Source organism: Lynx rufus, unplaced genomic scaffold (assembly GCF_022079265.1).
Source record: "Lynx rufus isolate CCGP_SWC_20201006 ecotype Redwood Valley unplaced genomic scaffold, mLynRuf1.p SCAF_7, whole genome shotgun sequence".
In the NCBI taxonomy this organism is placed as follows: domain Eukaryota; kingdom Metazoa; phylum Chordata; class Mammalia; order Carnivora; family Felidae; genus Lynx; species Lynx rufus.
In genome coordinates this window covers 17,597,120-17,611,840 of record NW_025814889.1, presented here as the reverse complement: position 1 = coordinate 17,611,840, position 14,721 = coordinate 17,597,120, and the positions used below count along the sequence as shown (strand labels likewise).

Sequence of the window (14,721 nt, the reverse complement as noted above, 5' to 3'; positions counted from 1 at the left end):
AATAACCCAGTGAAGAAATGGGCAGAAAACATGAATAGACACTTCTCTAAAGAAGACATCCAGATGGCCAACAGGCACATGAAAAGATGTTCAGCGTCACTCCTTATCAGGGAAATACAAATCAAAACCACACTCAGGTATCACCTCACGCCAGTCAGAGTGGCCAAAATGAACAAATCAGGAGACTATAGATGCTGGAGAGGATGTGGAGAAACGGGAACCCTCTTGCACTGTTGGTGGGAATGCAAATTGGTGCAGCCGCTCTGGAAAGCAGTGTGGAGGTTCCTCAGAAAATTAAAAATAGACCTACCCTATGACCCAGCAATAGCACTGCTAGGAATCTACCCAAGGGATACAGGAGTACTGATGCAAAGGGGCACTTGTACCCCAATGTTCATAGCAGCACTCTCAACAATAGCCAAATTATGGAAAGAGCCTAAATGTCCATCAACTGATGAATGGATAAAGAAATTGTGGTTTATATACACAATGGAATACTACGTGGCAATGAGAAAAAATGAAATATGGCCTTTTGTAGCAACGTGGATGGAACTGGAGAGTGTGATGCTAAGTGAAATAAGCCATACAGAGAAAGACAGATACCATATGGTTTCACTCTTATGTGGATCCTGAGAAACTTAACAGGAACCCATGGGGGAGGGGAAGGTAAAAAAAAAAAAAAAAAAAGGACGTTAGAGTGGGAGAGAGCCAAAGCATAAGAGACTGTTAAAAACTGAGAACAAACTGAGGGTTGATGGGGGGTGGGAGGGAGGGGCGGGTGGGTGATGGGTATTGAGGAGGGCACCTTTTGGGATGAGCACTGGGTGTTGTATGGACACCAATTTGTCAATAAACTTCATATAAAAAATAAATAAATAAATAAATAAATAAACACCAAAAAAAAAAAAAAGTTATTCCCTGTTGTTAATCAAATTCTTCTCCCCCTTTCTAGCTATTCTCACTCATTTTTCTGGATGACCTTGCCAAGTCCCTTTGATCAGATTCCAAAATTTATCCTGGTTATACTCCGTATTAGAATTTAACTAGATTGATTTCATGAACATTAAAATGTAACTATTTACACTGTTGAAACACCATATTAAGAAAACAATCTTATCATGAGTCTTCCATACATCAGTAATTTTTTATAATTTTCTTCAGCTAGGCTCTATAGATTTATTATTAGATTTCTCACATATATAATTTTGTTGTGCTATGGACTGAATATTTGTATCCCTTCAAAATTCATAGGTTGAGGGGCACCTGGGTGACTCAGTCGGTCAAGCATCTGACCTGATTTCAGTTCAGGTCATGATCTCGCTATTCCTGAGATCGAGCCCCACATAGGGCTCTGTGCTCAAAGCACAGAACCTGCTTGGAATTCTGTCCCCTCTCTCTGCCTCCCCACCCCTGCTCACATTCGCTCTTTCTCTCTCTCAAAATAAACAAAGTACAAAATTCATATGTTGAATCCCTAATCCCCAGTGTTATGGTATTCGGAGGTGGAGACTTTAGGAGATGATTGGGTCACAACTATGGAGTCTTCATAATGGGATTAGTGCCTTTACAGAAAAGGAAGAGAAGCCAAAGTTCTCCACCCCCCCCCCCCAGGTGAGGACACTGAAAAACAGCTCTCTGCAAACCAGGAGAAGTGCCTTCATCGGACATGAAATCTGCCAGCCTTTGATCTTAGACTTCTCAGCCTCTAGAACTCTAAGAATTAAATGTTCTTTTTGTTTAGGCCACCCAGGTTATGGTATTTGTTATAGAAGCTCAAACTAAGACATTTTGCTTAGGATTTTTAGTTGTTTCAGGAAAATAGGCATCAAACATTTTGCATACAATGCAGTAGTAACGAAACATTGTAGGTGAAATCTCACATTTCACTCTATTAATGCTTTAACTTCAAGTATTTCAATGAACCAATTCCTTTTTCAGGTAGTTGACATGTCACCCTATTGAGGAAGCAGTGTTTATACTTAACATCGGCTGATTAAACCCTGTCACCTCTCGGATTTTGAGAACGCACCTCTAAGGTAATCTTTACCTATTTCACATAAAAAATTAGATTTATAAAAAGTAAGTACCTTTTGAAAAAAACTCTTGTTTCTAAATTGAAAAAGTGTGCAAAAGAAATAAAGTAAAACCTCAAAACATTAGACCAAATGGGAAGTTCTCAAGTATGACATGTAGGTAGGAGAAAAAAATGCCAGATTAACGGAATATATATGTTTTTCTTTTGAGTCACAGTCAATTTACCTCTGAAAGTGAATATATAACAGTGAATTTTAATATTAACTTCTGGTATGCAAAAGTAATTATCTAAGAATATTTTCTGACAACACTTCAGTGGTGAGGATCCGTTGCATGGGATATATCTCCACACTGTATCAACAGTTTATAATCTTCTGGTTGACTTGGATCTGAATGGTAGCAACATAAGCAAGACTACTATCTTTATCTCCAAGTAAAAATACAAGAGTAAAGCCTTTGTACTCAAATAATTTTGAGAAATTGCTAGGAGAGAAGCTAGACTCTCTCTATACTTGATATGATTCTGATATTAAAATAAACATACAAATCAAAGAGAATGAGGGAAAATGGGCAATGGGGGTCAGCAAGGAAGCAGACAATGCAATGCTTGGAACATGATTTTAAAACAAAATACCCAGTGGCCACCTGCGTGGCTCATTCAGTTGAATGTCTGACTGTCGCTTTTGGCTCAGGTCATGATTGCATGGTTTTGTTTGTGAGTTGGAGCCCCACGTTGGGCTCTGTGCTGATGGTGCAGAGCCTGCTTGAGACTCACTCTCCCTCTCTCTCTCTCTCTGCCCCTCCCTGAGACTCTCTTTCCCTTTCTCTCTTTCTCTCTCTCTTCAAAACAAATAAATAAATTTTTAAAAAATTTTAAAAATGAAACAAAATACCCAGTACTACAGCATTTATTTCCTTGACTCAGGATGTCAATAAATTATAATGAAGAAGAACTCTTGTCAACACTAGAGCCAAACAGTTGTTATACCTAAAAATTATTTTTCTTGATCACTATATATTAAGTGCTTGATATAAATAGAATTTATTTCATTGTGAAGATTCAGTCTTTCTAAATAAACCTCATATCTTAAAAAAATAATTGTGCGTCAAACCAACAGGTTCAAGTACTCTGAAAAAAGAGACCCATCATGTAAAATAAGAAAATTCTCAAAAACCTATTAATAGGATCAGTTGCATCTGAAATTCAACTATGCCAATTTCATTAAGGAAAGTCAACATAGTAATCTATTTCTTTTTTTTTTTTTTTATTTTTTTTTCAACGTTTATTTTATTTTTGGGACAGAGAGCGACAGAGCATGAACGGGGGAAGGGCAGAGAGAGAGGGAGACACAGAATCGGAAACAGGCTCCAGGCTCCGAGCCATCAGCCCAGAGCCTGACGCGGGGCTCGAACTCACGGACTGCGAGATCGTGACCTGGCTGAAGTCGGCCGCTTAACCGACTGCGCCACCCAGGCGCCCCAATAATCTATTTCTTTAAAGGTCACACCATTTGGATGCTAAAAAGGGGCACAGACTGATTTTTTTTTCAAAAAGTAGCTATTTTACCATCATTATAAAGTTAGCTTTAAAAAAAATATCTCATCCATAAGTTTCGCATCACAAAATTTTAGGGGAAAAATTGGCCATCATTATTCCTTCACAGTATTTCCCCCCTACTGTGGTGTACAAAAGAAACTCACACTTCAAAGCGATTCTTGATTTTATCTACAGGTTATGGTCCACATTTGAAATAAAATACCAAAGTGGAAACTTCTCAGAAATGAAAATGAAAAGCGAAACGCCAAAAGGTGATCTCCTAATGTAACGCTGAAAATGAAATCTGTTTATTCGACAGATCTGTTCCTTCATTTTCCTCCACAGCCGTGAGTTATTAGAATTTTTCATGCAGTCAAGACCTTTCGCACTCAGCTGCTTCCTCCTTCTTTCACATTAACCTTCCCTGAAGCAGGCCCGTGCATGTTATCACAGCAAGCGTGCTAAAGGAAGCTGCGTAGAGATTAATAGCGGAAGGGACTTTGCACTTGTCAAACCAGCCAAGTGGTTCCTCTTTGCTGCTCACCAAAGAGCAGTGAGGGCTTTCCTAGGCAGGTCAGAGACGGACAGTACACCCACATTCAGCCTCTCTGGGTAAATTGGACACATATAAATGAATCCCTGTCTTCGGCTGCATTTTGTATTTAACAGTCACTAACAGCACCATCGGTGTCCCAAACTATGGGAGACAGATCAATAGCTCGTTTTCTTCTGCAGAGAAGAAATTTTTCACTATTCACTGTTCTTGTTCGAAGATCATAACAACTGAATATGTAACTGGAGGACAACAATAGCAAAACTGAATATATAGAAACTTGTTTTAGCAGAAGAAAATGAACAATTCTATAAACATGGATTCACATAGCATCCGAAAAAAAAAAAAAAAAGAAGCACAAGGTACTCTAAAATACTAGAATTAGTGCCTCCAGGTAATTGACTCAATAGTTACTCTGAACCAACAGTGAACCAATTTAACTTGATGAAAATGTGGTTTATAACGGGTGATCGTATTGTAAGAAAAGCACGAGTTCCACTGATGAAATGCAATATTCCTTCAAGATGTCACGTTACAAGGGAAACTAGAGAAACATACACATCTTCACCCATGTCTTTCCTTGGTGAACAGGCTCCTTTTTCATACTAGACCAGTAAGCAATGGAGCATCTTCCCACTGCTGAGAGTCAATGTATCTTCCTTTACAACCATTTGTAATGAGAAGGAGGTACAAGATCACACAATTAGCACATGGTTTATGCGGGATCCAAATCTAGGTCCTGTCTCGCAAGCTGGTGCTGTTCCCTGTGCCCCAGAATCAAAGGATACAAGCCAGAGTTGTGCTGTGTGTGCAAATCCGTACCAACTCACTTGGAGCTAGTGTCCTATGAGCAAAAATAAAATCTACTCATCCAACCTAAAATTCATTTTGAACATTTCCATATTGAATCTAAGTTTAAGCTCATCATTTCCATCACAGCATTTTTAAGCTTCAGTAATGAACTTCTTTTGAATTTTGCTTCCCTAATACATTAAAAGTTATATTACTGCTTATCACTTTTTTTTATAATCCATAAAAACTGGTTTAAAATACATTCCCTCCAGCTAGAATCTTAGCAATTTTATATTGTTTAAGTAGAGTCACTTTGATGTATGAACCCATCTCTTTATTAAAAAGTATATTTTAGTTTCTGATTTACACTAGAGGCGTGTGAAGTCCATACGGGCCAGTGTGGAAGTCCATACGGGCCAGTGTCAGTGAAGTCCATACGGGCCAGGTATCTAGCCGAATCTCCCTGGACTGCCCATCAGCCCCTGGTTTGAAGGTGGAACTGAAACTGGAGAAAGAAGAAGAATGGCACTTACATTGCTGTTCATCGCTCTTGTCCCCACACTGATCTGTAAAGTCACACACGTTGTCAGGAGGCAAGGACAAGCCATTGCTACACTGAAAGGCTTCGGTTCCTTGCTGAACCCACGGAGAGACGAAAACACAAGAAATCCAAAGGAAACAAAAAGCTTCATTCCTTGGGAATGCTACCATTTCGGCCAAGCAGAAGAGCAGCACTGGATAGGTCTCTGGGAGATCAGGCAGTTGTAATGGGTGAATCCATAATCAGAAACATCGTTTCTCTTTTCCCTACTCTTTCTTTTCCAGATTTGCCTCTTACCAGCGAGCGGGTAACTATTGGTAACTGCCTGCAACTCTAACAAGTGACTCCCAAAGCAGTTCACTTACTCTTCCAGAGGAGTGTCTTTAGAAAATATTTAACCTGAGCAATTGCACCATTTCTGTATCTAGCTAAACATGGATATTTATTGCCCTGTGTATGTCCTATTTAAACAATGTCAGCCTTTATGACCATGCTATCTCCTGAAAGAAAATTTTAAGAACCAAAGGGCAGGCACATAAATGGTGTGGGGCTACAATAAAGTTATAAGTCACATAGCAATGTGCTTTTTAATTCCTATGCCTCTTTAATTGCATTCGTGTAATTTAGAACATCGTTGTGGTTGCTAAAACTTATTAAAATATTTCAGGCCCGATAATTAGCATCTCTCTGTGAGCATGAAATGCAGATCCTTAGTTATTAGACAGAAACCCTGTAGTGCTTGTTTGGATGAATTGAGAACCATAGGATTTTAAAAGCTGGAGGGACATTGGAAGTCATTGTTTTAGATATCACACAACTTGGGCACCCAGAGACGTTAAGGGTATTTATGGGGAAATACAGTAACTTGGTGTTAGAAACTAGAAGGCAAGTTTCCGACGGCCGAGGGCAGTATTCTTGGTTGTCTAGCACCCTGATCCTCTTGTCAGCTCATCTTAATTTGCTGCACAACCAAAACGTGATTGCAGAATGCATATTCACAATGAACAGTATTCTGAAGTTTGGGACACACTGATGTATTCATAATAAAATTCCATGAAGCTGAATAATCATAGAAATCATATGAAGTTGAATATTCAAAATGTCCCTTTACATTTGATTTCTTAAAGGCATATTGAAGTTCTTTCTCAAACACTTTGTTGTCATTTCTGCAATATAACCACAAGAAACAAAGCTACTCCATGAGACTGTAAGAAGCAAATGGGGAATGTGGAGTGAAAAGGACCACAGATCAAGGGCAGGGATGCATCCACCCATCGAATAAAAATGTTGGGAAAGTAAGATTTTCTCCATATTCTAGAAAAAGGACCCACTGTATATATAAAGTTCTAATGTGTGGGCATTCCAGATTCTAGGGGGAAAATCCATAATTTTGCCCTATCGTTGAGCACCCCATGCTCAATCTGGCATTTCAATGTTCTGTGCTTTACTCCAATTTCAGAAATACTTCGTCTCCTTACCTCTGTTTTACACATGAATATTAATTTGTACCTAACCTACTTCTCTCTTTTGTGTGTCTCTTAAATGTTGATTATCCTCATAGTTCCATCCCAGTCTTTCTCTTTGCTCAGATTATACTTCTTTTTTCTAGCCTTTTTCTTCACTCCGATGATTCTGAGCATTATCTATATATTGTCCCAAATCTATTTCTGAAGGCTGATAGGATATGTTCCTCAAATCTGTACTGTAAGTTTTTTCTTTTTTTTTTAAATTTTTTTTTCAACGTTTATTTATTTTTGGGACAGAGAGAGACAGAGCATGAACGGGGGAGGGGCAGAGAGAGAGGGAGACACAGAATCGGAAACAGGCTCCAGGCTCTGAGCCGTCAGCCCAGAGCCCGACGCGGGGCTCGAACTCAGGGACCGCGAGATCGTGACCTGGCTGAAGTCGGACGCTTAACCGACTGCGCCACCCAGGCGCCCCGAGTTTTCTTTCTTTTTTAAAAATTTTTTTAATGTTTATTTTTTGAGAGAGAGAGACAGAGAGATGGAGCGTGAGCGGGGAGGGGCAGAGAGAGAGGGAGACACAGAATCCGAAGCAGGCTCCAGGCTCTGAGCTGTCAGCACAGAGCGCAACACGGGGCTCGAACTCACAAACCGTGAGATCATGACCTGAGCCGAAGTCTGATGTTTAACCAACTGAGCCACCAAGGTGCCCCTTTCTTTTTTTATTTGAGAGAGAGAGAGAGAGAGGGAGAGACAGAGAAAGAAAGTGCACGCATGCACAGGTGAGCAGGGGAGGGCAGAGAGAGAGAGAGAGATTGAATCTCAAGCAGGCTTCAAGCTATCAGCACCGAGCCCAATGTGGGGCTTAACCTCATCATCCTGAGATCATGACCTGAGCAGAAATCAAGAATCAGACGCTCAACAGACTGAGCCACCTAGGTGCCCCATATACTGTAAGTCTTCTTTCTTAGTGCACACGCGCACATCCTCGCACGAACACACACACACACACACACACACACCACATAGCCAGGTGGCATAAGAATGCAAAAGTAAGCTCTTCTGCATTCCCCAACCCACTCAGCTAGCTAATACCCACCTTCTATATTTCAGTGAATGGCACCTTCTTCCGTCCCAAACCAGGGAATTATGCATTGTTCCTGGACCACTCTTGCCCACTCCACCTATTAATCATCAAGTCTTCCGCATTCTGTATTTCAGTTAAAGACTCTATCAAATCTCATCTCAGCAACACCATGAACCAAAAGTCACTGCTACCCACACTCACTTTCCATCCCTCAGTCAGAATCATCATTTTAAAGCACAAAGATATTCCTACATATTTTCCTCTGAAATCAGTATAAATGTCATATTCCTTAGCATGACCTAGAAACATAGCTCGTCTTTCTAGGTTCATCGTTATGCCCTCTGTTATGCTCTCACTCACTATATTACTGAATTATGGGGGCACCTGGGTGACTCAGTTGGTTGAACGTCTGACTCTTAATTTCAGCTCAGGTCATGATCCCAGGGTCATGGGATAGAGCCCCACATAGGGCTCTGTGCCGAGCATGGAGTCTGCTTAAGATTCTCTCTCTCTCCCTCTGCCCCTCTCCCCCACTGTGTCCTCTCTCTCTGTCTCTCTAAAATGAAAAATAATATTACTGAATTACTGTACTGGCATTTTTCTGAACGTGCCATCTCTTGACTCCTGATCTGAGATTTCTTCCCCACTCCATTCACCAGAAAGAAAATTAATACTAATTTTTCTTTATTTTTCAGCTTTGGGGACTTTCTCTAAGTCTTGGCTGATTCCCCAAGGCCGAGCTAAGTTTCACTCCTGGATTTTCTCACAGGCTGCTGTTCCCAGGACCTACAGCTCTGGAATGGTCACTATGTGTTTATTTCAGTGATGCCTCTGCTAGTCTGTGAGAATAAAGCAGGACAGTGACTTTTTCACTGTTATATCCCCAGTTACTAGCACAGTTCCCAGCAGATAGTAGCTGTTCCATAAGTAATTGCTAATTGAATGGAATTAATGGGAGCTTTACAATCATTTTAACTTGTGCTAGGCACATATAAATACATGCAATGAAGATGTGAAACTTTAAAACACCAGTACATAAAAGATTTATATTCTTGTGTTTATTGCTGTTTTTCCATTCCCAAAGGGGACAGGGAGGTACAGGCTTCCAATTATGGAATGATTAAGTCATGGGGATCAAAAGTCCAGCATAGGGAATATAATCAATGGTACTGTAATAGTTGCATTGTAAAAAAGCAATCGATCTATGAAGCTTGTGCTACTTTAAAAAGCCTTTCAGATTTTGAAATTGCAATTTTGTATTACGTTAGCAATGTGCCCCACCATCCTCCCTGCACTAATTAAGTAAATGTCAAAGCTCATTTCAGGTTCCCTCTGGAAAAAAGGAGGGAAGGAAGGGGGGAAAGAGAGAAGGAGGGAGGAAGGGAGGGAGGGAGGGAGGGAAGGATGGGAGGAAGGATGGAAGGATGGAAGGAAGGAAGGAAAAAAGAGGGGAAGGGGGGAGGGAGGGAGGAAGGGAAGAAAAGAGGGAGGATGGGAGGAAAGAAGGAAGGAAAGAAGGAAGGACAGGAGGGAGGAGGAAGGGAGAAAGCGAGGAAGGGAGGAAAGAAGGGAGAGAGTGAAAAAGAGAGAGGAATAAAGGAGAAAGAAAAGGAAGACAAGAGGGGAAGAGGGAAGGGAAACAAGAGTAAAGAGACATACAAACCCAGAAACATTTCAATTTTATATCCTGATTCTGAATTCAGGCCCTATGACATTGTAGACGTTCACTGTTTTCCATTTAGAAAAAAGAAATCACATATTTTGTTGCTGCCATAGCTGTTTATTGCCTCGTTTCAGCTGGAAAACTCCTTTATTAACTGTTACTTCCTACTAAAAATAACATTCCCCTATACTGTTTCAAGTGGCATTCATCATTTAGACAAGAAATGAACTAGAATCACCCAAAATAAGTCAGAATAATCCAGTAGAATATTTTATAAGGCAAATTTATATTTTGTTGCCAAAAAATAAAATCATTTTCAATTGATATTTCCTTATCACTTTTTCTCTACATGCACTGAAAAGGACAAGGAATAAATAGATATTAATAGCAAGGTTCTCCCTACCTGTTTTTCTGAGGAAGGGATAAACGCCCTATAGATCCCAGTGTTCTATCCCTGAGCTAGGTGCTTCATACGTATTGTCTCATTATGTCCCAAACACCCTCTTGTGCTGTCTACTTTTGCTTTAAAAGTGTCACTCACTTGTCCAATATCACATGAGTCTTAAATGATGGGGCTTGGCTATGACCCAAGATAGAAGAAAAACGACCATACAATGTTAATTGAATTATATGGCCAACAATTTTCACAAGGCATTTAAAAACCTCTGAGTGAGACTTCCAAGTAGCAAAATATTCAAAAGTGACACAGCAAATTCATTTTCAAGTAGACACACTGTTTATCTTTTTTTTTTAAGACTGAGCACCTATTTATACTAGACCCTGGGAATGGGGGCAAGAAGACAGGAGGGGTACAATAAAGAGTGAGACAGTGCCCAGACTTAAAAGAATGTACAACCTGGGAATGGAGATCTAAGACATTTATGAAAAACGTACACATGCTACTTCCAGTTTTGGCAACAACAATGGACTCTATTTTCTGTAAAAATATATAAGCCAACTAACTATAAAAATGTTAGATGTGGAATATAAAATGCCTTTAAATGTATAACTGAGTCCCGAGGCTGTAAAATGTAAAGCAAATCCCAAGACCCGAAAGGGAGATGAGAGGAGACCAAGTGAACGCAATAGACAGTTTATTACTGGATGACCATCGTCAATAACATTTTCAGAACAATTCCAGAATTGATGCAAAATAATCACTGGGAGATGTTAGAAAATGCAAGAACAGTGAGGAAAGACAGAAGCTGTATTGCAGATGAAAGCAAGCTAGAACCCCAGTCATGAACGTGGAACTGAGAAGGATAATAAAAGAATTGAGATCTGCATAAGATTAGAAACTAGAACTGACATGTTTGCATAAAGCCAGAGGAAGAATCTGCTGGGGAAAAAAAATCCCTAGCACCTTCGTAAGGCATGTCAGAATTTCCATAAATTATAGTCATCCAAATAAGGGCTCATGGTGAAAAATTAACTGGCAAATGACAAACACATCTCTTATGATTCAGAGCTAGCACAAATAATCAAATGAACGAAGGCACAATAAGATACCCAGATGTTTCATACATTGGCATTATGGGATAATGAATATAAAAAAGATTATGTACCAAATATACACAAGATTAAATTTTAAAAATAAGCACAGGGAAGAAAAGACCAGGTATGATTTTGCAGAAGTGACCTGGAAAAATATAATCATTCAAAATAAAAACAATGAATACATATACTATATGTATATTTCCTATTTATGCCACTTGTTTTTTTTTAATTTGTTAATACTTGTTCATTTTTGAGAGACAGTGGGGGGGGGGGAAGGAGCAGAGAGAGAGGGAGACACAGAATCTGAAGTAGGCTCCAGGTTCTGAGTTGTCAGCACAGAGCCCGACGCAGGGCTCGAACTCACAGACTACAAGATCATGACCTGAGCTGAAGTCAGACACTTAACCAACTGAGCCACCCAGGCACCCCATAGGCTGGCAGGTAACTTTTCAACAGCAACGATATAAGCCAATAAGTTAGTGGCATCCGTAACAAATGTAAGATAATGGAATGATGGTTTTATAGTGATGAGAAAAAATCACAATGGAACTTAAGAGTTAGCCGTGACCGGAATGTTTATTCAGGATAGGGGATAAAATAATTTTGAAATGATTGAAAACTGACGGACTTTGTTTTCAACACACCCTGAGCAATGGATATATTCTAAATTCTGTACCCAACAAGAATACATAGAAATAAAATACGAGTCCCATAACACTAATTTCAATATATTTCAAAGACTTAGTGTTACCCAGATGACTTTCTCCGCTGGCAACGACATTCAGTGAAGAATCAGAAAATTGAAAAGAAATTAAAAAAAAAATAAAGGTGCAAATTTTAAAAATGCCATGAAGGATACAGCATTGTGAACAGATGCCCTGGGAGTGTGAGCCATCTGCTTGTGGCGCTTATCTGGGACTTCAGGCCCTACTCAACTCTGTCTTGTATATACTGCTTTCCCTGATGATGGATTGCTGCTTGGCACACTCAAATTACATCACCTTCAATTTATTTCAAGTGGCTCAACTTGCAGGGTCATTGCTGTTGCTTGCTCAGGAATTTAGTCTCAATCTGCGCCCAACAGCTACTTCTTGAGAGGAAGATACCTATGCGCTGGCTTTACTCCAAAATGATAGGAACCTATAATGTGATTCACTGACAGAGTGGGACATACTCTTATCGAGGCGACTAAATGTTCACAGATTCTTTCACTGCGCTCTTAACAAATTCAAGAACATTGCCTTATATTAGATACTACACAGATTTATGTTTTGTTTTATACACAGCTTGTATCTGAAACTCAAATAAGCCAACCAAGTTTCCTATATCTTTCTTAGAGGTATAAAAGGCAAGACAAGGTGAATTTTCTCTCACTGTAAGAGTTATCTTTCTTTATTCCAAGGAACTTCATGAATGTGTTAGCACTCTGAATATCTATGGGGTTTATTACCCAACCTATATGAACATCCTATATGAACTTCTCCCAAGTATTTTAAAAAGCTGCCCACCTGTGCTTATCAAATTCTGTCAGATTATTGCCATGTCTGCAGTGAATGAGCATGATGTGCCGTGCAATGGTGAGACAATCCGGGCATCTACAGACCATATATGCCTCAGAGCAAGTGAGTTGATCATGCTCTGCAGTACAACAATGAAGGCATATTGTTGTCCCTCCTGACTGAAAACAAAATTTGTCTGGAGTTCTCTGCTTATTGGAATAGAACAAATCCATACATCTTCCACAGACACAGCTACACAGAGGCTTTGCTGACTTGCTTCAGTAAAGAAACTACATCTAAAGAGCACTGTTATCAAAATCATCATCTGGTTATCCTTTCAACGATCATCCATTACTTTCCAAGGCTCAGCCACCTCTGCAAAGGACAAAAGGCAAGTCAAATTAGTTGACAGGAATTCGTGCCCATGGTGGTACCAATCTCTGCAATTCCCCCAGAGGTAGGGTTTCACTTTATTTATTCCTACCTATGAAGAAAGAGTTAACATGGCAGGACCAGCTAACATCCATGTTCAAAAGGCATACTTTCAATGTTGGCCCTTGGCTAGCATCTAAGAACTACCAGTTCCTACCATTCTAACCGATTAAGAGGAGCTCACTCTGCCTAAACTGTTTGTACAAACAAAAATATAATTTATGCTGAACACCTGCTTTCCTTCTGGGAGTCTAGAATTTTAATATGTTCCAGGCAGAAACTGCTTACATGAGCAACCACCAATAAAAAAGTCCATGGCACTGAGTATCTTAAGATCTCCTCTGGTTGTCACCATTCCACCTGTGTTGTCACAACTCATTGCTGTAATTAAGTGTGTTCTGTGTGACTCCACTGGCAGAAGACTCTGGAGGTGTGTCTCTGGTTCCCCCTAGACAGGGCCCCATATATCTTTTCCCTTTGTTGATCTTGCTCTGGATTTTTTCACTGTTGCCATGAGTACAACTATAGGCTGAGTCCAGTGCGTCTCCCTAGAAAATCATTGAACTGGGTTTTGAGGACCTCCTGACACAACTACCATAACAGAAGTCATTTAATGGATCAGGAATAAGTGGGAAGATACTACCAAATATTGAGTACATCTACTCCAACTACTCATTCAGCTAGTAGAAAAACAACCACAGCATGGCTTTATAGAATCTGTGAGCCACTGAGAAGTGGACTTGGACCTAAATTCCACTCATCACCTAAACTTCATACGTCCCACCTCTGACCAATAGAACCATGGTGATTTTCTAGATATCCAGGAACTAATACCAGCTTAGAACTAGGATTGGAGTATTTCCCATTTTCCAGCGAGCCATTACCATGCAACGGCACAGGCACCAGACTCAGAAGAGTTTTTTGTTGCTGTTTTTACATCAGGCCAAGTAGGGTTTTCATAAGTGGCCCCCCTCTTTTATTGCTATGGATCTCAAGTTCCATTAGCCACCAACAAAGGTCCCAAAATTGAGTACCTGGCTTTGCTGACTACTATGATAACGTTGTAGTAACCATGTTAACCTTGCCCCTAACAATTGCGTTTTGTTACTGGCCAGCATCACTTTGAGATACCATCATCTCCACTTTATGTGAGATCTGAATAGGTCAGCCATTACAGCATTTCGTAAGAATTCTGACAGTCTCCTCAGCAAACTACTTCTAAATGTTTTCCTACCCGTGGCCTTGCAGGACATCTCAGTTTATATGGAATAGGAGGAGAATAAACAAACTACACTAAAAATGCTATTGGTTACCATTTGGTATTGGCTACCAGACAATCCACTCCAACATTCCTATTTTCCCAAACCTTGAATTTCTGTCTCTTCACTATTAGCACCTCAAATTCATTTATTGTAAACCTCCAGAAGGTCCAGGTCCCAGTCAGTTGAACTGAGCAACCAATTAGAAGCCCCTCTAAATGCTCAAAAATAAAGAAATCTTCAACCCAATTCGAAATTGCGTACCTGAACCAGGCTCTTGATTTGCACACATAGTTCCCATTTTCTACTGATATGAGTTAGCAAATAATCAAAATCCTTTTTGCGTGTTAGTTTGCCCTTCACA

General features: G+C 39.9%; 1 protein-coding gene across 1 annotated transcript in view; it reads right to left on the bottom strand.

The window, feature by feature from the left end:
* The window catches only part of MALRD1 (MAM and LDL receptor class A domain containing 1), a 794,572-nt gene that overhangs the window by 773,867 nt on the left and 5,984 nt on the right, over positions 1 to 14,721 (bottom strand). The window contains exon 2 of the mRNA XM_047066301.1: positions 5,450 to 5,662. Coding sequence (XP_046922257.1) covers positions 5,450 to 5,662 — 213 coding nt within the window. The remainder of the gene's footprint in view (positions 1 to 5,449; positions 5,663 to 14,721) is intronic.